At 40.8% G+C, this 25,838-nt stretch overlaps 1 protein-coding gene across 7 annotated transcripts in view; it reads left to right on the forward strand.

Annotated features, from left to right (window-relative positions):
• The window catches only part of LOC124286907, a 43,835-nt gene that overhangs the window by 16,320 nt on the left and 1,677 nt on the right, over window positions 1-25,838 (forward strand). For 2 of the 7 annotated variants that reach the window (XM_046723347.1, XM_046723352.1), the window contains exons 2-9: window positions 6,510-6,583; window positions 7,220-7,303; window positions 15,894-15,920; window positions 18,802-18,849; window positions 20,345-20,401; window positions 20,543-20,608; window positions 22,881-23,179; window positions 25,250-25,354. In XM_046723347.1, the coding sequence (XP_046579303.1) occupies window positions 6,550-6,583; window positions 7,220-7,303; window positions 15,894-15,920; window positions 18,802-18,849; window positions 20,345-20,401; window positions 20,543-20,608; window positions 22,881-23,179; window positions 25,250-25,354 (720 nt within the window). In that variant the 5' untranslated portion in view covers window positions 6,510-6,549. Of the gene's footprint in view, window positions 1-1,867; window positions 2,002-3,823; window positions 4,032-5,489; window positions 5,626-6,509; window positions 6,584-7,219; window positions 7,304-15,893; window positions 15,921-18,801; window positions 18,850-20,344; window positions 20,402-20,542; window positions 20,609-22,880; window positions 23,180-25,249; window positions 25,355-25,838 lie in introns of those variants that run through there. The other 5 variants (XM_046723348.1, XM_046723350.1, XM_046723349.1 and 2 more) reach the window with 5 other exon arrangements.

Raw genomic sequence — 25,838 nt, forward strand, 5'->3', positions numbered from 1 at the left:
ATAAATTTCATATCTGACATGCTATTTCAGGATAATTAGTGAACGAAAGTTTAACTGATGAACAATTACTACTCTGTTATAAATGATATATGATTTCTTAAACTGGACTGAGTTATTCCAAAATGTTTTGCTCTGTTTTTTAGTGCTATATTACTAGTTATATGTATGATCTTTATTTGCCTTAAATGCTAATTCATGTTCATGTTGAGAAAATAAAAAAATTAATCTTATTATATATTCTGTTTTTCTTTAAGTAAATGTCATGATAATAACAAATTGCTTGTATTGTTTTTAACAAGAGTTTATGATATGAATAAAGAAGAATGTTTACATTTAGCTCTTTGAAACGCATATGAAAACCTGTGAACCTGAAATTGAAACCGGTAACTGAAACTATGCGGAAAATATGTCGGATTGTTGGTAACTGAAACTATGCGGAAACTATGTCGGATTGTTGGTAACTGAAACTATGCGGAAACTATGTCGGATTGTTGGTAACTGAAACTATGCGGAAACTATGTCAGATTGTTGGTAACTGAAACTCTGCGGAAACTTTTTGGAGTCTTAATAACTGAAACCTTGCGGAAACCTGATGGATTCAAAGTTAACTGAAACTCAACGGAAACTTCTTGGAGTGTGGGTAACGGATACCTTGCGGAAACCTGTTGGAGTGTGGGTAACGGAAACCTTGCGAAAACCCTTAGAAAGTGGGTAATTGTAAGTTTCCGTTATTGCGGAAACTCAATGTAAAAGAACGGAAACTCACTGGATTCTAGGTGGAAACTTAAGTTTCAGTCCACTTTCAATCAGAATTCATTCTGCAACTGACTTATATTCACCAACGATACTAATTGCTTAACTCAATACACAGCAAAAATAACTTAGTTTCCGTTCTTGCGGAAACCTAATGGATACTGGGTAATGTAGGTTTCCGCTAGGTTTCAGTATCCGGAAACAGACAATGCGAGTTTCCGCATAAATTACAAAACTGAAACTAACAAATCTAGGTTTCCATCAAGTTTCTACAACTGAAACTATCATTATGCGTTTCCATTTAGTTTCAGTTCGCTGAAACATTCATAGCAAAATGACTTAGTTTCCGCTATTGCGGAAACCTATTGGATACTGGGTAATGTAGGTTTCCGCTAGGTTTCTGTTGGTTTCAGCTTAGATGAAATGTCAAACTTAGCTTAATGATATACCCACTGGATTATAATCAGTTATTACTCTCAAAACATCACTACATAATATATAAACACTACACTATAAACACTATAAACACCATATAACCCGACAAAACCAAAGTCAACAAAAGCAGTACAGCACCTGTAGAACCTGTAAGTTTACAGGCAATTACTCTCAAAACATCACTACTTAATTATCTAAACACTACCGGGGAAGTCGACAATAGTGGTACAGCACCTGTCTACAAACCGGGACTCAGTTTGTCCACTTCCCGGGCGGACACCCTCACAATCACATGCAAATGCTCATAAATATCTCAAAGCGCTCGATAAAGCTAACGCAGCACACCCCGGGAACCAGGCTGGAAATAGTGGGGAACGACAGCACTTTATCGACCGGTCCTCTGTCAGTGACTATCGGAGGTGTTCGGTGGAAAAATCAATAAAAAAAGCGACCTGACTACCAGCAACCGCACTGTAGTGTAATCTAAAATGCATGAACAAAATACAAATTTGGTTTTCTGATGCATAATCAACAGATCATAACGCATCTTTCAAATCTGACAGATGCCATTGTCACTGACCGAGGTTCATCCTGGCACACGTGACACAATCGAATCTCAAGGTGAAGGTCATTTGTTCTCAACAACTTGTATATACTGTATGTGTCTTTGACACCCTAGGCGTCGGCTGTCGACGCGAAGATCACTGGCAGTGCTGGGATTGTTTTAGCTGTAGAGGAGGCCGTAATGAGTATGTCGTGTAAGCAAGGAACCCGCATCAACTTTCCCTGCGCTGTAGCTGAGACGGGATCTAGGTAGGTCTGTGTTGATCGCTGCGGCTGATAACGGTTCCATGGTTTCATAATGGTGCTTGGCAGTCGGCCTATGGCGTTGAGCTGTTGGTAGTCAGGGCATGTTTTCACTGGTCCCACAATTGTGATTGAAGGGAAATGAAAACTCCTTGTTTTTATAGCCCAACAATATATTTCATGTTGGCTGTTTTGCCGCCTGGATTGTGTTGCGTTTTCCCCGCTTGTTCCATGGGTGTTTTATTTATCGTATTTCACTCTACAAACCACTCGCGATGCATGTTAAAAGAGAAATTCATGGTATCCACAGTGTATGAATACTGACTTTAAAGACTGTACCTAATAAGTGTAGTATCATCAGCAAGTAATATACATGGCAATCTAACATCATCTATACGGGACGGGGGGATAGCCTAGTGGTTAAAGCGCTGGCTCGTCACGCCGAAGACCCGGGTTCGAATCCCAACAAGGGTACAATGTGTGAAGCCCATTTCTGGTGTTCCCGCCGTGATGTTGCTGGAATATTGCTAAAAGCGGCGTAAACTCAGTCAGTCAGTCAGTCAGTTATCTATACATATGCCAGTGTCTACCTGCCGGAGCTCAGGTTTGAGGTCATTTATGTACACAAGAAATAGCCAAGCTGAAATAACACTACCCTGACCGATGCCTTGTCCCACAGAAAAAGTATCAGACTGTTCACCCTTATACTGAACACATGCTCACATTGATGTGTAGCAGTGACATAACAGAGATCACATATCACCTCTGGTGGGGGCATACAAGATGGGGGAGAGTGGTGGGGGTCACTCGTTTTGTTCTGGGGAGGTAGGGGGTCATTGGTTTTGTACACAAGAACTAGGGGGAGGGAGGTGGCAGTAATTTTGTACATAGAAAATATTTTAAAGTATGGGAAGGGGGGGGGTCACTTACTTTGCGCATACATTGGGGGGGGGGGTCATTCACATTGTACGTTGCTTCTCCATAAAAACCATAACACCATCTCCCACTCCCAAGTCATAAATTATAAACGGACCCCTACGTATAGTGTTCGCAGAGACTCATAAAACGTATTCACATCGGTTACACGGGTATTTTCTAGGTCCAAGTACAGATTCTAAGTGTGGCGACGTCGGAATTCTCGCTTGACCTGCTTATACGATTTACATGAATTGAAGTTCTCCCCCCTCGGTTTATCCTCGCACAACCATCGCCGCCTTTCAACGCGCATGTTAAACTGTTTTCAATTAATCATTAATACATCCGAGATGTTTTAACATATCCCCCAACCTCCACCCCAAAAATTAATGTGGAAAATATTGCTGCGTGCAGTGAAGTAAAAAATCATTACTGTAAAATATAGTGGTAAAATTATATACATTTGTCGCTTAATAACAGTGATTATACCGCGAATTCAATTAATACTGGATTGGGATTGGTTAATTAAAGTCATTCAGAGGTACGTGATACAGGTTTCTGATTTTCCGTGCGCAGTTATACATAGTTTACGGTAATGCACTATTTTCGTCTGTCCACAAACATGGCGGACACTAAACAAACTACCGATACCTCAATAGATACGACTATGTTGCTGGCGGAAAATACACAGATATCTTTGAAAATGAATGTAGCGATTATGCGATTACTTGCATAAATTACAGAAATAGGTGATAATACGTACAAAATTACTTTACAAGCATAGAAACAAATATTCAGTCGAAGAAGATCAAAACATCCTCTGCTTTCCGAATAAAACATTCTAAGTAAGCTTTGGCTCAGTATTATTCTAAGCAGTGTAACGAATAATACTGAGCCTAAGTTTACTTAGGCTGCGAATAACCAAAATGAGCAGGAAATATATGTTTACGTTGATTCTATGTTATGTCAGCAATAGACTGCTACATAAATTCCCATAAATGTATTATCAGATTTCTTTGACGACGTGGCCACTGATCTTGATCCGGTAATGTGAGTGAGTGAGTTAGTTAACATCGAACGTCAAAGGAAAGACTTCCGTCGACACAAATATAGACAGTTAGGTAATCATGGTTATTAATTGAAACAAAACGATATATTTATGATAGATATGTACTGTTTCAAATTTAGCGGTAGTATAACAATTTCAGAAGCTGTAAAATTCACTTAAAATCGTTCTGTCATATGGTGGAAAAGATGATTTAGCCTAGTCACGGTCTCTCTGATCCCGCACTGTTTGATCTAAGGTAGTCTATCGAAGAGTGATTAATTACCTTCCCGTGTTTATGCCAGAGGTAGATGCACACCCTTATGTCCTGTTACAACCTATCAAAATATATCCCCCAAATCCAATTTTTGTCTGCAGCCTCGTGAACATGCCATCGAATCCGATTCAGTATGGATCCACCAGGTCACAGTACACTTTCCAAAATGTTGAAAATATCATCCGTAGAATAGAATTTGAGCACAATGTAGACACATGAGTGTGTAAGAGCCACCACAATGACTTTCCTGTTGCACGTTGGCATAGAGGTGCGTGAAATCGCCAAGCTATGCGTTCGGTTTTAAATTATATTTAGAGCTATTATAATTCCGTAATTACCTCTAATTTCAAGGCACAGCAGGTTTATCTCCTAAATACACTAGGTGTTCGCTGAAGGGGGAATGTCCCGCTGTACAGACATCTCCCGCAACACAAACAAAAATTATGATTATTTGATAGTTGTCTGGAGCAGAACAGCCGTGCTGAAAGATCGTGATAACATAATGACAGACAGACAGACAGATTTGTTTATTTAAGTCTCACCTCACATGTAAAAATACAAGACATGTACAAGCTTGCTATATTACAGAAGAAAAGTGAGCCACCCGTTTATGAGAGACTATCGTAAACTTTAAGAACAAACATGAATATACACCACGATATATAATATATAAACATAGCACAGACAGTAAGGCACACTATGGTAAAAGGTAGATACTTAAAGGGGGAGAATCATTTCTTAAACAATGACAGATTACGTTTTTAAGCAACAGTTTGCACGTTTTGGCGGTAAAATGAACAATATTGGGATTTGACATAATAAAAACCAGTTTCTGTACATCCGTAAAATTGCTAAAAGTATTGCACCCATGATTACAATGTCTAAAAAGGTCTAACCGATCAGATGTATATAAAGGGCAGTGTGATACAACGTGACTTTCATCTTCAACTGAGTCTGTGAAGTTAAAACATGCCCCCTCAATGATAGGTGGTTCATCTATCTTCCTGTTTCAATCCGTAGTGGGGCAACTCCACATCGAAACTTTCTGATAGCTTTTCTATCAGTCCTGGCTAATTTGTCTGGTACGAAGGCTTCTGGGGTAACAGACGATTTAAAAGTACGATAAAAACGCAGTTTATTTCCACCGTTACTGGAATTGCTTCTTTGTCTTGATATTTCTTTCCTCCAATTTTCTAAGAAGCTCTCCATGATTTTAGCAATGATCCCTCCTGATATGAACTGCCCTATATAATAAAATGGGGTAGTCCCATGCTAGTCAGCTTAGTGTGCACTCTCTGTTTCCAGTTGTTCTTGCTACTCACAGCTTTCTGGTTTGCCCAGATAAAAGTAGGTCTTGTGAGCTGTGTTGGAGGCGGTTGTAGAACTTGTAGGGGTGGGTATTGCAGTGAAGTTTCATATTGCGATATATTGCGATGCGAAATCATATATTGCGATATGTATTGTAATATATTGCACGAAGTTTTTTTCTAATATAAAATTGACTCATAATCGAGTTAATGCTTTATTATAAAGCAAACACACAACAAATTCACAATGTTTGATTAAGCTTTAATAACAACTTTTAATCATGACAAAATAAAAAACGTGAACTTTTTCAACCCAACATGCTGCCATGCGTAAACCTTTGTCCTAGTATTTGTTCGTTGTCGGATGTCACCATTTCACAACAATCTCATGACTTTCGGTGTGAAAAACGGAAATATCCGAAGATTTCCGAGTGTTGCAAAGTTTTCCTAATGCATGTCAAAATACCGGTTTTCAATCAGCGTTTCATGTCTGAACCGGTAAATACCGGTAAACCGGTTGTAATTATATTGCACAGTTTTAAGAACTTGGTGACTATATCCCACTGTCGGACACAAGGTGGAGTCTAGCCCATATCCCCCGCTACAGCAGCGTTAGGCGCGTATTGGTATAGTGCGATGAAAAATCTCACGGCCCGATTCTGTATGGCATTCTCGGCAGGTATAGCATATGGACCCAGATTGCTGCTCCATAGGATATCGTGGACCAAACCATACTAGTTTGTTTTCAGACATGTTTAAAATTTGTATGTTTCTCTTTTTTGCGAACTGCCTTTGCGGTGGATAGAGTTTCGAATTCTGCAGGAAAGGTTGGATTCAGAGTCCCGTCTTATCAAAAGACGTTTCTGTTCCTGGCGCACAGCATTAAAGTGTTTAAAGACGGGCCGGTCGTCTCGGCGTCAGAACACTGAGAAGGAAATCCATGTTAAACTCCAGAATGATTCATCCACAGGTGATACTGCAGGAGTGTACAGGAAGAGATCCCGGACGTAATGAGGTGGCCCACAAAGCAGGAAGTAGTGTGCGGTACGTTTCATCCTGATACCCTCTCTCTCTCTCTGTCTGTCTCTCTCTCTCTCTCACACAAACTCTCTCTCTGTCTGTCTCTCTCTGTCTGTCTCTCTCTGTCTGTATCTCTCTCTATCTGTCTCTCTCACTCTGTCTCTCTCACACTCTCTCTCCCTCCCACTCTCTCTCTCCTCTCTCTCTAACTCCCACTCTCTGTCTGACTCCCTCTCTCTCCCTCCCTCTCTCTAACTCCCACTCTCTGTCTGACTCTCTCTCTCTCTCTCTCTCCCCTCTCTCTCTCTCTCTCACTCTCTGTCTCTGGCTCCTACTCCCTCCCTACCACTCTCTCTTTCCGTCTCTTTCTCTGTCCCCCCCCTCTCTCTCTCTCTCTCTCTCTCTCTCTCTCTCTCTCTCTCTCTCTCTCTCTCTCTCTCTCTCTCTCTCTCTCTCTCTCTCTCTCTCTCTCTCTCTCGGGAACAGAGACATGGTAAGGCAATGGCAATGAAGATTGATATTAATGGGGATGGGGTTTAAATGCAATTATATAATTTGTATTTATGAAATTGTGTTTGGAATATCACGGTGGATGAGCCGACATTCTCGTGTTGTGACTTTATGGGAGAACGAAATCGCACACAATACTCTTTGTTACAGGTGCGGTCATATTGTCATCATGTTTAATACTGGGAGTCATGGTAACGGGGGTGAGGGTCACGGAACTCCACAGACTGCTGCCAGGTAAGACATTGTTACAAGCACCTGATTAATGACTTCATTATTCTTTATGTATAGGGAAATAATAACGTACAATCCGATATACATACAATATCAGCTGCCGGAATCTATTCTTGCATAAACACCAAATAATCTTGAAGTCACAAACATGGTACAGGACCCTTAGCCTCATTAGCTTATTGCCTCACCACATACGAATTAAGCGTTGGCAGACGTAAGTGTTACTCAAGATGTTGGTTCCGCCAGCTGTGGGTGTTTGGTATGTTTACTCTGTAACCCGAACCCTTCAGTGAGTTTTCCTGAAGATTATAACAGACGCTGAACCTGGTAATATCTAGACATGCTTTATTTAGGTCGTAAGCATTACTGTAAGGGCTGGCGGAAGGGGAAATAATATTGTTCTGTGTCTGTGATACAGACTGGGACAGGACATGGCAAAAAAGAATTTGGACAACAGACCATTGTTTGGGTCTTTTAATTGTAAATATGATTCAAATAGCTTAACCTAGATTTTGATATTCTTCGATTGTATATTTGGTTGAAGCTGGCAAACATACATTTATCCAGAGACAAGAATGAAAGCTTACTTATAATTCAAAGGTATAGCACCAGTATCCATTTTGTCTTTAGTCTAATACCCATCCCTACATACGCTCAATAACAAGTGTTTCCAGGTCTGTGGTTTAGGGGCCCGTATTGCAAACCTCGTGCGTTAGCATATGTTGTTGTTACCTTTGACCTTACCAAAATATTTTTTTGCAATGAGCATATATGTAATATTATTGTCCACAATTTTAAATCATGGTCTGAGCATTCCAAAACTATTTTTTTTATGAAAATCAGTCAATCCAAATCAGAGTTATTAAATTAAACCACCCAGTTATCGGTTAAAATATTGCCATAACTGACATGACATGTTACACCTTAAAAGGGCCTCTGTACGGTAGTCACGCACGGTAACTGATGATAACCGGCATTAAATCAAAGCTAAATCGTTCCTGATTGTGAAAAATCACAACCCATTCGGTCGCCCGAACTGCACCACATTTTCATCATTTCGGGGGTCTGGCTTCTAGACCATGTAGTTTCAATCACCAAACCTTTCGTTTTACAGCTTCTTTTTCTTAACATGCTCACGTCAAAACTGATTTAAATTCTAATCGCTGATTAAAGAATCTGACATTAATTATTATGTCAAATTATCGTTACCATGGCAACCATGTTATATTTCAGCTTAAGTAAGAGAGTAATAAATACGATGCTAGATACGGCAGTACTACTGCAGATGATATGTATGTGTATGTCGTAAATGTTGCTGTCACGCTGGGTATTAATACTGGCTGGCTGACTGACTGAGTATGGTTTTACGCCGTTTTTAGCAATATTCCAGCAATATCACCGCGGGGGACACCATAAATGGGCTTCACAAGTTGTACCCATGTGGGGAATCGAACCCGGGACTTCGGCGTGACGAGCGAACGCTTTAACCACTGGGCTACACACACACACACACACACACACACACACACACACACACACACACACACACACACACACACACACACACCCTGGGTATTTATACAATTATATGTGTGATGTGTGATTTCCTCAATGATCAGAAAGCATGTATGTAGCGTGGAACCGGCAGATGCCTACAGAAGAAAGTGTTTGCCCTACCTGTAACTACGATGTCCCGTGTCTATAAAAGTGGGATGTAATGTGGGGATGAATGACATGTACTTTATCTTCGCCAGTTTATAATGATACATATTGTGATTTTTCACAATAATCTCTCTGGCTTTTTAAACATAACCGGTATTTCCATTATTGTATTAATACAGCAACATTCTTCGAAGTTTCTCCATATACCTCCGTCAGATACATTGTGCACTACCCTTTCTCTTTTGATCTTCTCAAAGGACTGTTACAAGTTCGAAGAATCCTGGTCAAAGTAGAAAAGTCTATTCCCTATAATTCTGTAACAAACACATTGTACACTAAATGGGTAGAGCTTCCGTTCGGGGGAATATCAGATGAACAACGATGCAATTATCTCCAATCTTGTAGAAAGCACGCCACTTACTTAGGAAAACAATAACCCACTGAGATATTGCATTCATGTCGGAATCAATATTTTCGGAACCTATCAGATCTGAACTTGAACATGCGAGGTCTTCGTCAATGTCAGGCCAAAGTTCTACAAGATATTTAGCAACACTGGGGCGTAATAGTCTTAGGCCTGCTCCAAAAAACGGCATATATATCTTGTGAGAATGAATTCCTCGACGGGGAAAATTACAGTAATGCAACATCACATTTACTTCTGTAACATTTGCTTTCGCAATATGAGTTTATGGATCATCAATTTAAACAGGACAATCAAGACGAATTTCACAAAAGGCACGAAGGTTCACGATGCCTGTGGTGTACTCAGAAAACGCACCCGCCTGTGCTACGCGGTCATAATCGCTACACGATAAAACCACTTTTCATTTCATGTCTCACAGAATATATAATTTGATATGACATTGTTTGTTATCGTATACTTTTGCGTTAGTGAAACAAATGAGGACAACTTCATGTATGGTGTCATTACAACAGACCGCCTCCGTGGTTTAGTGTTTGGAGCACCCCTTCCCCTGGTCGCCTCGGAGTCAGTATAATGTGTCTGAGTGGGGTATTCATGCTTCACTGCAACGTGGTATCTCAGTGGGCTAGCACTATAAAACCAGCTTCAGTCTGGGCAAGTACAAGCAGCCGCACATACACATACACACGCATGCACGCCGTCGTATGAGCGAAATATTCTCAAGCACGACGTTAAATCCAATTCCACCTCACCTCCCCCCTTATTACAGCAAAGGCTGAGCGGAAGGAGAAATAACATGGTTCAGGCAGTGTGAGACTATTAAGAAAGGTCACATGCAGTGCAGTAATATTCCAATTATGTACTGCCACAAAATATTTTACAGTAGTGATGCGCGAGCTGAACAGACTTAAGAAATTTCCAGTTGGTTCGTGTAGCGTACTTGGCTGTGCTCCAAGAGAGATAGAGTGCTGTTCTATTGGGACAGCTAGGGACACTTGCGAGGACAAATGGGCACATCATCGCCCTTTGTTCACAAGTGAACCTTTTAATCCCTCGAAACAAACACCTCACAAGATTTGCCAACACCGCAGACAAGGCGTAACTGATACTGGTAGCAAGAGCGAGTGCAGCTTAATAAGGCGTGTTAGCTTGCGTAATACTCTTTCTTTGTCAGGCTCTTTTTGTGATTAGAATATTAAGGTCATGTGAACGTTGATTTCAAACGTACTAAAATGTGTGAAAATGAAATTACATGAACCAAGTAATTCACATGATGGAAACATATGGTCATCGTGCTTGAGCACAGGTAACATGAAGATATATGAACCGTTCATATACATACCCCTGAAATCCGGTATGATACATAAATGTCTAAGGTCTGTGAACATTTGCAAATTTGCAAATTTACATTTGTTTCCCACCGAAGTAAATTTACATGTTTCCAACCCGAGTAAATCGGAAATTTCAGCATCCATTTAAATTCAAAGAAATGCATCGGAAATACTGTATAATCATGTATTTACTGGGGTATCTGTTTTGGAAATACCTGACAATCCGGTCATGGCATACATGAACGAGGTACTTGTGCATACGAAAATTTACGATGAGCATATGTTTCAAAGGTATAGATTTGCATGAAATATATGCCCGAAGTTAGGAAATATCTGGAAACATACGTAAATCCGGCCATATGATGTATTTCCTATTGTATTTACGTGTATTTCAATGGTTTACTATCCGGCTGTTGGTCCTCTGAAGGAAAACAGTGCGTTTACAGATTTTTATGAAACTAGAAACATAATATTTATGCACACTGTTGAAAGACGTGATTTGTCTACAAGAGCAGAAATTCTTCCTTTTGAAGTAACGACAGGAACTTATCTTATTTGTTCGTTCTGGAGTGAGTGAGTGAGTATGGTTTTACGCCGCTGTCAGCAAATATTCCAGCAATATCACGTTTGAGGACACCAGCAATGGGCTTCACACATCGTATCCACGTGAAGAATCGAACCCGGGTCTTTGGCGTGACGAGCGAACGCTTTAAACACTAGGCTACCGCACCGCCCCTGTTCGTTCTGGAAGTCATAATGGGCGCGGATGGAGTAATGTTCCGCATACTAATATATAGGATATTGAGCTCATCTTTAGTTTGATAAATGATATATACAACACGTCACAATTGTATTCTAGAAAGACAAAAGTCCAGAAGCACTCCGCACTGTGACCAGTTTCTGACAAAGGATTTGACAACATTCAATACCCAGTTATCATTAATATATACTCAAAATGAAATGAAACATTTTTCGTAAACTCAATATTTAAACTACCTCGCCCATGGGCGAGACTAACTACGTTTTGCTCAAAACAAATGCTTACTAAGTTGTATATGGATGAAAGTATGTTTATAAGTATCATTACGCAAAATTTAACTCATTCTAACTTAATTCGGCTAATGTAGAGCGTTATTAAAATAAAACAATGGCCCATAGGCGAGTATATTTACATTTGCTCAAAACTCATTATTTTATCATATTAAATTGCAAATGAATGAACGTATGTTTATAAGTATCATGATCCGAATTGCAACTCATTTTAAATAAATCCGCAAAAATTAGAGCGTTATCCCAATATCTCGCCCATGGACGAGCATAATATTTTTTCCCCAAAGCTCATGCTATTTGCTTTGCACTTTGCAAATGGACGAAACAGTTTTACCTACTGGCGAGTGAAAACGTTTCAAAATTCATTTGGTTTGGATTGCAATAAACATTTATCAATGTCTATTACTACACTGACACTTGACAAAATTCTTTCTACGTGTTATGAAATCACAACACGAATTGCTTCTTCGTGTTATCCTTATGATTAAAGTTCACAAAAAACAAGACGAAAATAAATCACTGATGATGAAAACGATTTACTTTTGAAGCAGCTGACACGAACATATACAGTTGTTTTGTTTTACTATGTTTACTATGTTTGCATAGTATACGTTTGTATTTATATAAAGTATGGAAATTGAGAGACAACACTACTTACCCATAAGTACTTAGCCTTGCAGTTATTGCTGGTACACTGTAATGTCTCTATCCTGCATAGTATACGTATGTGTTTATAGAAAGTATGGACACTGTGACCCAATACTGTTAACCAAAAGCACTTAGTCCTTCAGTTATTACTGGTACACAGTAATTTCTCTATCCTGCACAGTAAATGTCTGTATTTATAGAAAGTATGGACACTGTCACCCAATACTGTTAACCAAAAGCACTTAGTCCTTCAGCTATCACTGGTAGACAGTAAGGTTCATCATCATTTATAGCCAACAATTTATAAATGCATTTTGTTGTCCATATAATATTTATTACACATTTGCATACCTGTGCCTGCTCTGCAGCTATATTCTCACTCATTTATTATATGATATCACCAGGAAAGTATGTATCATGGGCCCAATGTCTCCTTATTGAATAAATCTGTCTGTCTGTCTGTTTTGTTTTAAACATATTTTATGCGTTTTATATCACCTAATTAGGACTTAGCTATCTCCTAATTAGGACTGAATATCTCCTAATTAGGACTTAAGGATCTTATAAATACGTTTGAAAAAAGTCAACCAGTAGTCATTCACTTCTTCTGTTTGGGTTTAGCATCTTGGATGAAGTCATGGATGAAAGCATATCCATTTGTTTCACGTTGGGCATGCAGTATTCAGAAATTTTGTCTTGTTTGGTCCATGTAAATGGCATCATTATCAGCATGAAGACTTTGAAAAGGAAATCAAAAGGACTGAATCTGTTTAGGCGAAGACATAATAGTGATATTGCAGAAGTTGCTATGTTCGTAGTGAAAGAGGTAGAAGAATCAGTGATTATACAGTGCCATTTAGAAAGTGGTCAAATGTAACATGATATATATGGGATAACACTTTCTTAGTGAAATACAAAATCTAGTACTTTTGTTGGGTTGAGTCCAATCCGGTATTCGAAGTGAATGACTACTAATTGACTTTTTCAAACATATTTATAAGATACTTAACACCTAACTAGGATATATTAAGTCCTAATTAGGAGATCATATCACATAATTAGGAGATAGCTATGTCCTAATTAGGAGATAAAAAAATTCAGACTGTGGCACTAGGACGCTTCCGTACAGCTGCTTCCAACTGTATTAGTTCACATTTGGGAAGAGCAATTGTCCTGGACAACGGAAGCATATAAAGCACTTGCTAGGATTGTACCAACCATATCTGTGGCCAGTTTTGTAATTTGCATAGGTCGTCATTCATTGAGTGCTCGATGTGCTTAATATCTGGAGATATGACAAAGATTGTATCATCTGCGAATAAACGTAACAATTTGTTCATTTAATTAATATATATCAAAACTAATAACGGCCCAAAGAACTGATCCCAGGGGGACTTACGTTTGTTTAGTGGAGACTTTCTGGCGTCTGTTAGTGAGATAGCTATGCAACCATTTAAGCTGGTTATTATTAATGTCATGCTGTTTGTGTAATAAACACTTATGCCAAACTTTGTCAAATGCTTTAGAAATGTCTCAGAAAACCATACAAAAATGCCCGTGCTGATCTAATGACTTGGTGGTATATTTCAAGTAGTTTGAAGACCTGGTATAAATACTGACTGGTATTTGCATGGGGAAGTTGGGACCTAAAAGATAATTATGCAATCTTTTGAAGACGATACTCTCACATATCTTACTGATACATGGTAATAGTGATACAGGTCTGAAATTGGAAGGCAGAGATTTATCACCTTTATGTATTGCAATGACATGTGCCAAATTCCATTGTTCTGTTAATTCGTGCTTGAGCAAGGACTGACTGACTGACTGAGTTTAGTTTTACGCCGCTTTTAGCAATATTCCAGCAATATCAGGGCGGGGGACACCAGAAATGGGCTTAACACATTGTGCCCATGTGGGGAATCGAACCCGGGTCTTCGGCGTGACGAGCCAACGCTTTAACCACTAGGCTACCCCACCGCCCCCCTTGAGCAAGGACAAATTGAACAATAAACACAACGTGGCGGCTATAGAATGACAATATGGTTATGGTTATCTGCACCACTAGCTTTATATGTTGAGAGTGACTTTACCAAATCGTTTATTTCAAGTAATTGAAAGTTTGTCCTTATTTCACAATGTTCATGATGTTAACTAACAGTAAACGGAGCACATATATCAGAATGAGCAGGCGATTGAAGACGAAAAAAAATTCAAATGAATAAGATCTACAAGAAAGTGAAACGTCTAACCGAGACATTCTTCCACATGACAACGAAGCGTAGGTGCGTCCAAGGCTCAGTACGTGCATGGGTGTCCTCTCACTAAGCCAGATTCTATCAAACCAGGTCTCTCCTATAGCCAGAGTGGGATTTGGCTGACTAGGGTTAGTGTTTTGATTACACTTAGTCCAGATGAGCCATAGTTTGTTCCAACAAAATGCTCAATTAGTGAAATTTGTAATAAAGTGAGATACATGTACATTGATATATGATATTATTTGAATTGGTTGGAAGGGTGGTTTAAACATATTTATTTCATGATAAACAACAACAAATTTTTCATGAACTGGATTGGTCAACAAGCTCAAAAGAGTAGATTATTATTCAGACTAAACGCCGCTCGGTAAGGGTCATCTAGAAGTATCGGCAAATAATCGTTACGTTTATTCTCTTGCTAGTCGGACTGGTTACAGAGCTGCATGTATACCCAATAGATTGCAGGAATTTCATGTCATTGTATGAGGTGAGGTGTGCTGAAATGGTTCACGTTCACTACTACAGTTGTTGAGACACTTGCCGGTCTGTCTGTCTGTCTGTCCGTCCGTCCGTGTGTTTGGTGTTGTGTGTGTGTGGACGTGTGTTCTGTGATTGTTTTTGTTGTGTGTGTGCATGTGTGCGCGCGTGCGTGTACGTGCTGGTGGGCGGTATAGGCACTACTGTTACTCTTCTCCACTGTACCGGTTTCATAATGCCTGCCGCCCCCCACCACCACAATGCCGGCAACATTTTTAGTGTTCTAAATGGAACTGATGCTATACATATTAATTTACTCTTCCTGGATGGTACTATGAGAGACAGGTACATATTCCCCGTGTCGCTGCTGGTATTGCGTTCTATGTGTACATACACGAACAGGATCTCCTATTGAACATAATATTCAGTTTTCACAGGAAATCTCATTTGTCCGTGTTAAAGTGGAACACCACGCCATCTGTTACCAGTCACCTCGTTACGTTACTGTCATGGCTGCTGCACACACACGAACCATTATTGGCAATATAATGCAGTTGTATAACCAAACCATCAAAATAACTTTCTGTCAGCATGACAATATTCAATTAACCCATGACTGAGCATGCAGGAGAGTATGAAATGTAAGATAAATGTAATAAATATATGAAAATGATGGACATATTTACACACCTCTGTCATATTTGATGATTTTAATTTTTAAATATATTCTTCTGTTTTAGGACCTGCGAAGGACTTACAATCAAATGGTAAGTACATTTCAAACGTTTGTTTCGTTTTGGTTTGGTTTATTGTTTTACACGGCTATATTTCAGCTATATGGCGACGGTCTGTAAATAATCGAGTCTGGACCAGGCAATCCAGTGATAAACAGTATGAGCGTCAAACTAAGCAATTGGGCTACGATGACGTCAACCAACCACCCGATCTCGTCAGTTGCCTCTTATGAGAAGCATGGGTTACTGAGGACCAATTCTAACCCGCATCTTCACGGGTGGGGACCAACATGGGTCCCTGAAGACCAATTCTAACCCAGATCTTCACGGGGGAGACAAGCATTGATTCCCTGAAGACCAATTCTAGGCCAGATCTTCACGGGGCAGACACGCATTGGTCCCTAAAGACCAATTCTAGGTCAGATCTTCACGGGGCAGACAAGCATGGGTCCCTGAAGACCAATTCTAGGTCAGATCTTCACGGGGGAGACACGCATGGGTCCCTAAGACCAATTCTAAACCAGATCTTTACGGGGCAGAAACGCATGGGTCCCTGAAGACCAATTCTAGGCCAGATCTTCACGGGGCAGGCACGCATTGGTCCCTAAAGACCAATTCTAGGTCAGATCTTCACGGGGGAGACACGCATGGGTCCCTAAAGACCAATTCTAAACCAGATCTTTACGGGGCAGACACGCATGGGTCCCTGAAGACCAATTCTAGGCCAGATCTTCACGGGGCAGGCACGCATTGGTCCCTAAAGACCAATTCTAGGTCAGATCTTCACGGCGGAGACACGCATGGGTCCCTGAAGACCAATTCTAACCCAGATCTTTACGGGGCAGACACGCATTGGTCCCTAATGACCAATTCTAAACCAGATCTTCACGGTGGAGACACGCATAGGTCCTTGAAGACCAATTCTAACCCGGATCTTCACGGGGGAGACACGCATAGGACCTTGAAGACCAATTCTAACCCGGATCTTCACGGGGGAGACACACATGGGTCCCTGAAGACCAATTCTAACCCGGATCTTCACGGGGGAGACACGCATAGGTTCTTGAAGACCAATTCTAACCCGGATCTTCACGGGAAAGACACGCATGGGTCCCTGAAGACCAATTCTAACCCAGGGTGCCGTTCCACTAACCGATCTTATCTAAGATCAATCTTAGCAAGTTACGCCAATTTTACAATCGTCTTAGCTAAAAGTTACACCCGTTCCACTACCCGATCTTAGGCCGATCGTAGCCGGTCCCAATCTTACGATCCGATCCAAGCTTAGACGGAGACTCTTTCGTTAGAGAGATAGAGGAATGCGAGGCATGAGTTATCTCCCTTTGCATAGTTTAGCAAATGATGGAAGTAGTTTACGAACCAACTGAGTGAGTGAGTGAGTTTAGTTTTACGCCGCACTCAGCAATAGTCAAGCTATATTGCGGCGGTCTGTAAATAATCTAGCTAATTAAGATGCATAGCGTTCACTAACATGAGCGTTCATGTTGGTGAATGCTATGTATCTTAGCTATAAATATTCGAGTCTGGACCAGACAATCGAGTGATCAACAGCATGAGGATCGATCTGCGCAGTTGGGAACCGATGACATGTGTCAACCAAGTCAGCGAGCCTGACCACCCGATCCCAATAGTGGCCTCTTACGACAAGCATGGGTTATTGAAGTTCAATATTCTAATCCGGGCCTTCATGGGTATATTTCCAACCAAGTGTAAACGTGGAGGAAAAAACTAGAGCAAAATATTAGGGTAGTGAGCACCTTAGTTTCAGGTGCAAGTGTGTGTGAACGCTGCTGGGTATCAGGCATAATATAATAATAATAAATGCATATTTATAGTGCGCCTATTCCACATCCTGGGGCATGCTCAAAGCGCTATGTACTCATAATTTACACGAGAGTATTTACTCGCTCGGTTGTGTTCCCATGACAACAGTGGTCAGACTGGCCTGACATTTGTAAGGCTTCAGTGCAGTGTTTGTTTACATCACAGAAATATACAAATTCATTTCATGGGGGATTCTAGGGGACGCTCACGCTAAAATGCTCGCTCTTATTTTTCACATAGAATAGGAAAGCCACCATTTTGGTTTCTCTACGATTGATTTTAGCTATCCTAAGTTGGTCATGAGCAACTTAGACTTTGAATCGTAACTTTACGATTGACTTAGGTAAGATTGGTTAGTGGAACGGTATGCCGATCTTAACATCACGCTAAGATTGGGATTTTAGGGGTTTAGGATTGGCATAGGGCTAAGATCGGTTAGTGGAACGGCACCCAGATAATCACTGGCTTTCTGTGCGTGTTTCAGCTCCCTGTTACACATCAAGAAGGGCGGAGCAGGTTGTGTAGGGGGGCTGCGCTAGAAGGTTTTAGCTGCTAGAATTTGATCTGATGTCCCCAGATCTTGATATTTGATCATTTCTCTGGTCTACTTGTCAGAGGGATAGTACAGAAAATACGGAATTAGCGAGTGTTCCTTATACAGTGATCCGTGTTGCGATTGTGAGCAACGACCGACCATCGTAGACACACTCAACAAATGACAGAAAGTCACCGACAACGTGCCACAACACCACCAAACCTCCTTGTCGTTGTATCCCATATTGCGAAGATCGATGCTCATGATGTTGATCACGGAATTGTCTGGTCCAGACTCGACTATTTACAGACCGACCGGCGTTAAACAACAAACAATCAACAATCATTTACAAGCAAAATCTTTTTCAATTGCACGGTTTCTTTTAGTTTATGTTTTAAACACACCTGGTACCATGATGTCCAGAGGTTAATTTAAAAGACTCGCATCACAGTTCCCCTGGATACGGCAGGTATTCGAGGCTGATTATTCTGTCGAATTATTTTTTTCTCTGGTCTGTTTTTCTAATGATCCTAGTTCCTGTAGAAGACCACACTCTTCTGGACAGCGCAACGATAGACACAAGTAAGATATCATCATCATCATCATCATCATCATCATATTATCATCATCACCATCGTCATTCTAACTACTATTCGAGTTTAGAAGCCTATACAATCATTCAATGCTTATCGTGAGTGGGTGCGGGTTGTACCACAGCAGTCTTGCATTGAAACAACCAGCTCTTCACAAATAACCCGTGAAGGTCCGGGTTAGAATGAACCTTCAGTAACCCATGCTTGTCGTAAGAGGCGACTAACGGGATCGGGTAGTTTGGCTCGCTGGCTTGGTTGACACATACATGTCATCGGTTCCCAATTGCGCAGATCGATGCTCATGCTGTTAATCACTGGATTGTCTGGTCCAGACTCGATTATTTACAGACTGCCGCCATAAAGCTGGAGTATTGCTGAGAGCGGCGTAACACTAAACTCACTCACTCACTCTTCACAAATGTTTCACCGGCGAAGTTACAACACCATCCCAGATTGTAGTTGTGTTATAAACCGCTAATGCTTCGCTAAAAGATCAAAGGCGCGATAGCGATGTTTTGTTAGTGTCGATTATGTTAACAAAGTGATTACAGCCATGGTTTTTGATGATGTAAAGTAACCAATGTTCAGCTTGAAAACTGTATAAAGTCGAAGAGTGTATAACGAGCGACGAAATAAGATTAATGGTTTCTTTCGAGTTCGTTATATCCGAAGTCTACTGTGCACCAGCATTCACAGCAAGCACACAACACATCTGTGATGGTAAATTACATTAAGCTGGTAATCGTGTTTGCCGACATCATCAAGGTGCGTCAGGAATAAGTTCCTCGTGAATATACAACCAATGCTTAAACAAATTCAGGACGTTTTCGTTCAAGTTAAACATCCTCTCTGTTTAACTGCAATGAATCGTCCTATTTGTACTTCCAATATAAGTTTTGATCACATCCAGAGGAAGCTGACTAGCCACGTGACCTTCTACAGGTGCATAGTGGGGCTGTTGGCGTAGACCTAGTCAGTGAACATTTCATTGTGGGTGTTTAACTTTAAGTCAAGAACTTTACGACAAGCAATGGTATTCACCGACAGAAGCACCTGCAGACCACGAAGCTGGACTGTACCGTTTGCAACTTCTCATTCAAGTTTATGTCACAAGTTCGCATTTATGCAGGTTCCATACTCTATGACATGAGGCGGGAAGCTGCTATCGCACAGTTCTTGCTCATGCGAATGTAAATTCAGGCGATAACAAAATCCGGAATGTGAAGCGGAATGCGATTCTTATAATACCAACACTACAGGGATGCTCACCGAGCAAGCAGCACAGTGTGTCGTGACGTCGGTTACCAAGGATACGTGTGATTATGAGGGAGTAGACAAGAATGACGAAGTGTACATTATCGTACTGTCAGCGCCTTTGATGTTTTAGCGAAGCATCTTAGAATTAATGATGCTATTGAAAAGGAGAATTTATTATCATATTTCTATGGTGTATGTTTATAAATGAAAGTTACATGTATTTCCAGTGCAGGAGGAGATTTCCAAGGATGTTCTTCTGAACGACTTCAAGACGAAACTTAAAGGTAAATTATTGACTTAACAGTAATAATAAAAATGCGAGATAAGGAAACACCAACAAGCACCCACCCTACACAAACTCGACAACTGCAAGAAATCATGAGCTCGGGTATAAAAGGCACTTCATTACTGGATGCTGTTTTCAGATCTTCAGACTGCGGGATTATGGAAAGCCAACCCGCCTGTGCAGCCATGCAGCCGGACTGGAGGATGTGAGTGGTCCAGCTATACTTACATTACACATACCCGACCCTGCTGTGTGGTAGGGACTAATAGTCCGGACATTGCAGCATCAATACATAACTTCAGTTGATGTACCTGTATAGTCCTGGCGACATTGTTACCACAGTTTTGACCCGTGAAGATCCGGGTTTGAATTTATCTTCAGCAACCCACGCTTGTAGAAAAAGGCGACTTTCGGGATCGCCGGCTCGCTGACTTGGTTTACACATGTCATCGTATCCCAATTGCGTAGATCGATGCTCATGCTGTTGATCACTGGATTGTCTGGTCCTGACTCGATTATTTACAGACCAGTGAAGATTCGGGTTTGAATTGATCTTCAGTAACCCATGTTTGTCGTAAGAGGCGACTAACATGATCGGATGGTCAGGTTTGCTGACTTGGTTGACACATGTCATGGTATCCCAATTACGTAGATCAATGCTCATGCTGTTGATCGCTGGATTGTGTGGCCCAGACTCTGTTATTTACACACCGTCGCTATATAGCTGGAATATTGCTGAGTGCGGCGTAAAGCTTAACTCACTCACTCAAAACAGTATAGACTAACATAGGCACTCCTCTTGTTTACAAAAAAAGGATAGGGGCTTAAACAGGGAGAAAACGTTAAGAACCTGTTTAAGTCCAAAGACTGACTGACTGACTGAGTTTAGTTTTACGCCGCTTTTAGCAATATTCCAGCAATATCACGGCGGGGGACACCAGAAATGGGCTTAACACATTGTGCCCATGTGGGGAATCGAACCCGGGTTTTCGGCGTGACGATCCAACGCTTTAACCACTAGGCTACCCCACCGCCCCTTAAGTCCAAAGAAGGAAGCGAGCCTGTTACGACGTAAATTGTAATAAAAACGCAAAATGTAATAAACTTGACGTAGATTGTAATAAAAATTGACGTAAATTGTAATACGCAAATTGTAATAAAAATTGACGTAAATTGTAATAATTTTCGTTGCGGTAAAATGTAATAAATATTTACGTAAATTGTAATAACAGTTTTAATCACTCGTAAATACGTGGGTGTTTGTTTTTCGTTGCATTTCATACATCAAATAAGCTTGTAAGGGCGATAACTCAATAAAGAAATGATGGTAACAGAGCCATTAACACAGACCAGAGTCTATACCTGCCCAGTGTTACCTGTGAATGCCCGGGTTAGCATTGGTCTTCAACAGACCGTGCTTGTAATAAGAGGCGACTAACGGGATCAGGTGGTTGCTGACTTGGTTGATGCATGTTGTTGTAGACATAACATCAAGGTATGATTATACGCCGCAGTGATATTGCTTGCATTCCTACATACTGTCGGTTGTCGGTTCAAGCTAAAACATGATTGAAATATTTTCTAATTTACAGTACTAAATATTCCCACAAGTTACAGAATAAATGTTATTCGGTAAATAAAGTATCCTCGGATTATGTTTTGAAGATGAATTACACTTACTTTGGCTCTAGTTGCAAGAGAGAAAGTTTAACATTACAAATACTTGTGTAATGACACATGTTGAACTTTTGTCTTGCTCCAAAGTTTGCACATATACAGCCACTTTTACGATCCCTACACTGGCTGCCCATCTCAGCTAGAATTGAGTTTAAAGTTCTTGTACTCGCATACCAGTGCCTTAACGCTATCGCGCCATCCTATTTGTGTGAACTTGTAAGCCAGTATAATCCAACAGGAACTCTCAGATCCCAGTCCCAAATTATGTTCTTGTAGCGCCATGAGCATACCAGCTGGCGTGGAGTTTAGCGCTTTACAAATTCACTCATTATTATTATTATTATTATTATTATTATATTGCATAATGCAATTTCACACAACAAACCAATCAAACCAGATTGAACTTCACGAAATTTTCATTATCAGCAGAAATACATCGTGATGTTCCTGCCGCTGGAGCTTCCATAGTCAGCTCTTGCATAACATATGTGCTTACTCAGCATTTCCTGATGATGGAGTATCTGTGAAACGTCTTCTGAAAGAATTTAACAAAGGTTATCCATTGTAGGTTTTATGTATTTATTCAAATCTTCTTCATGGGAATTTCGGTGAGGGTAGCCCTTTGGTTGAAGCATTCGCTCGTCACACTGAGGGTCCGGTTTCGATTCCCCACTTTGGTACAATGTGTGAATACCATTTCTGGTGTCCCCCGCCGTGATATTGCCGGAACATTGCTTAAAGCGGCGTAAAACTAAACTTACTTACTCACTCGTAACCCATCGTTCCTGACCCTTTTGCAGCCTTACCGTGCAACGACACTGCGTGCAGCAGGAGGCCCTACCAAGAGTATGAGGCCAGGTTACACAGTGTCCTGAAGCCTGTAGAACGTGTGAACACAACCCTGAGGGATCACATTATGGACTTGATGAAGGTGAAGACTCCTGTCAGGCGGGTTGTCATAGCAACAGGAGCGTCGTCCGATCACTTCCTTGAATCTCAGGGCCTTGTTCGAAGCCTACATCAGAACGTGTTTCCTGAACTGAACAACTACACCTTTGTGTACTACGACCTTGGCCTAAAGCCAGAGCAGATTGAACAGGTAGATACCACAGGTAGTCCCAGGTAACAGCCCGGGGGGGGTGATGAAACAAGTCCCACGTGTAGGGTGTTACAAAGTGATTCTGCTTCACGAAGTGTAGTCACCGTGTGACTGATCCATTCGAAAACTACGGTGGGGTAGTCTAGTGGTTAAGGCGTTCGCTCGTCACGCTGAAGACCCGGGTTCTATTCCCCACATGGACACAATGCGTGAAACCCATTTCTGGTGTCCTCCGCCATGATATTGCTGGAATATTGCTAAAAGCGGCGTAAAACTAAACTCACTCACTCACTCATTACTACAATGTCTGGTTGTTCATGTAGCTGAATAACCGTGAAGATCCGGGTTAGAACTGATCTTCAACAGCCCATGCTTGTCGTAAGAGGCGACTAAGGGGATTGGTGCGTCAGGCTCGCTGACTTGGTTGACACATGTCACCGTATCCTAATTGCGCAGATCGATGGTCATGCTTTTGATCAATGGATTATCTGGTCCAGACTCGATTATCTACAGACCGCCGCCATATAGCTGGAATATTCATTCATTCATTCATTCATTCATTCATTCACTCATACATATAGTCTCCACCTAAAACTGATCCGTCACTTACTCCGTGTTTTTCCGCTCCGGTCACGTTCAAACTTCATCCATATCAATATTGTTGAATTCTGTCATAAAATATTTAGACTTTGGTCACAGGTTTGAAATGTTGGAAATGAGCATTTCTGATTAAGTCGCCAGTGTTGGTATCGTAATGGACCTAATCCCGTCTGCAGTACTCAGTGACCTGCTCGCACTTTCACTTGATACTTTGAAAATGTAACGAAGAGACATTTATTGATCAAATAGCCAGATTTACACTCGCGTTGATTCATGGATAGAAAGGGAAGTGCACGATTTCATTTTGTATATTGACTGATTATTTTATTCCTTGATTCACAAACTGAAAATGCCTAATATTCCACTCGTGAATGAAACGTTTGTTTATCGAAGCCATTTGCAATCATCACCCATTCGTGTGCACACAAAATGTGACGTCATCTTGTTTCGTGGATTACGTAGTCGGTTACTATCTACCACTATGTACGACAGCCCATTGCAAGTATTGGCACCTGGGAAAGCAGACGCCGGAATGTGAGAATGTTTGTGTTAACGGTATCTTTTTTTTACTTGACATTTTGTAAAAAATAAATTATGGTATTAGTGTCATTTGTGGGCTATTTGTCTCAGTGCTTGAAAATAAGATTGTTTATTTGCGTCTCGTGCAGAGATTCGGAATATTTTTGTCAGCGAGGCGTGATATTGTACGTACATCAAAAGTACCCCTTTGTGACGTCATACGAGCGTTAATTTACAAGATACATTGATAATTGCCGATCCACGAATCAAAGCTATCCACGAATTTGGGTGACGGTTCTGTACAATTTGTTTCCTATTCTGCATGTACCTCACCGATGAAGGTCTTTTTACTGAATACTGAAACACGATTGCGTGGTTGAACTTCTTCTTTTCGTCTCAAAATTACATAATCAAAAGTACATAATCTCCGTTTGTATGGCATCAGAGTAACAGTATCAGATTCGACCAAACGGGAATCATGTGAAATTAAAAAGAGCATATGGTTTTATACCCGGTATTTTTACAATACACAATACACAAGAAATATCCATGAATGCAGACTTGTTCTCGTCACTATATGGCTGAAATAACGCCGATGTTACGTAAAGCCCAACTCAACTCAAATACAATACACAATACAAAGACACAAATGGTTGATCGTCAGCAACTTATGTATTTCTTAAAAGGCAAGTAAAGGGGTCGCATGGCCAGACCTAGTGACTTGGCTGATGCATCAGAATACCAACTGCGTTCTTCGATGCTCATGATGTCAATCACTGGATGACTGCTCCAGAGCGATTATTTACCATATTGTACAACAGAAGGGACCAATATGTAAATATTGTTCGACCCGCACCAACTAAATCGTAAGGCATCGGGTTCCTTTCAGTCAAACGACCAAAATTCTTTAGGGACAGATGTTAATCCTACATACAGTGAATTACATTTCAGCTGAAGAAACACTGCCAATGTGAAGTACGACGGTATCCTGTTGAGAAGATGCCAACCATACACAAGACGCTCCGATGTTACACATGGAAACCATTCATAATTCAGGTACCGTTTTGAAGGATCTAGATAGTAGGGCTGGAAGACCACCCTGACTAATCCAACAATAACATATATATCTTGACTTTCTTCTTCTTTGTCTATATATATAGTGGCACATCAACGCATCTAGCTTGGTCCCTCCCTGTGCTTTCTTTACGCATCTCCCTCAGATCGATCAGTTATGATATCTGCTGATCACTGGATTGTCTAGTCTCGATCATGTACAGAGCGCCGCCATATGGCTGAAATAATGCTGAATGCAGCGTTAAACCACAAACACAAGCGTGTATCATCCATCGTGTAAAACCTGATACACTGTTGGGTCGGGGAATATGTTGTGGGAGACATGGCCCCTCTACGTCTCGCATCCAGTAACACTTCTCCCCCTTTATAGATCGATATTGTGTATGTATATATTTACCTACCAATACCTCTATTTCTTCAGCCCTTTAAGGTATGTTTGTCAACTGATATATGTATATATCATTTT

This window comes from Haliotis rubra, unplaced genomic scaffold (genome assembly GCF_003918875.1).
Source record: "Haliotis rubra isolate DU_JTF1 unplaced genomic scaffold, ASM391887v1 Scf396, whole genome shotgun sequence".
Taxonomy (NCBI): Eukaryota; Metazoa; Mollusca; class Gastropoda; order Lepetellida; family Haliotidae; genus Haliotis; species Haliotis rubra.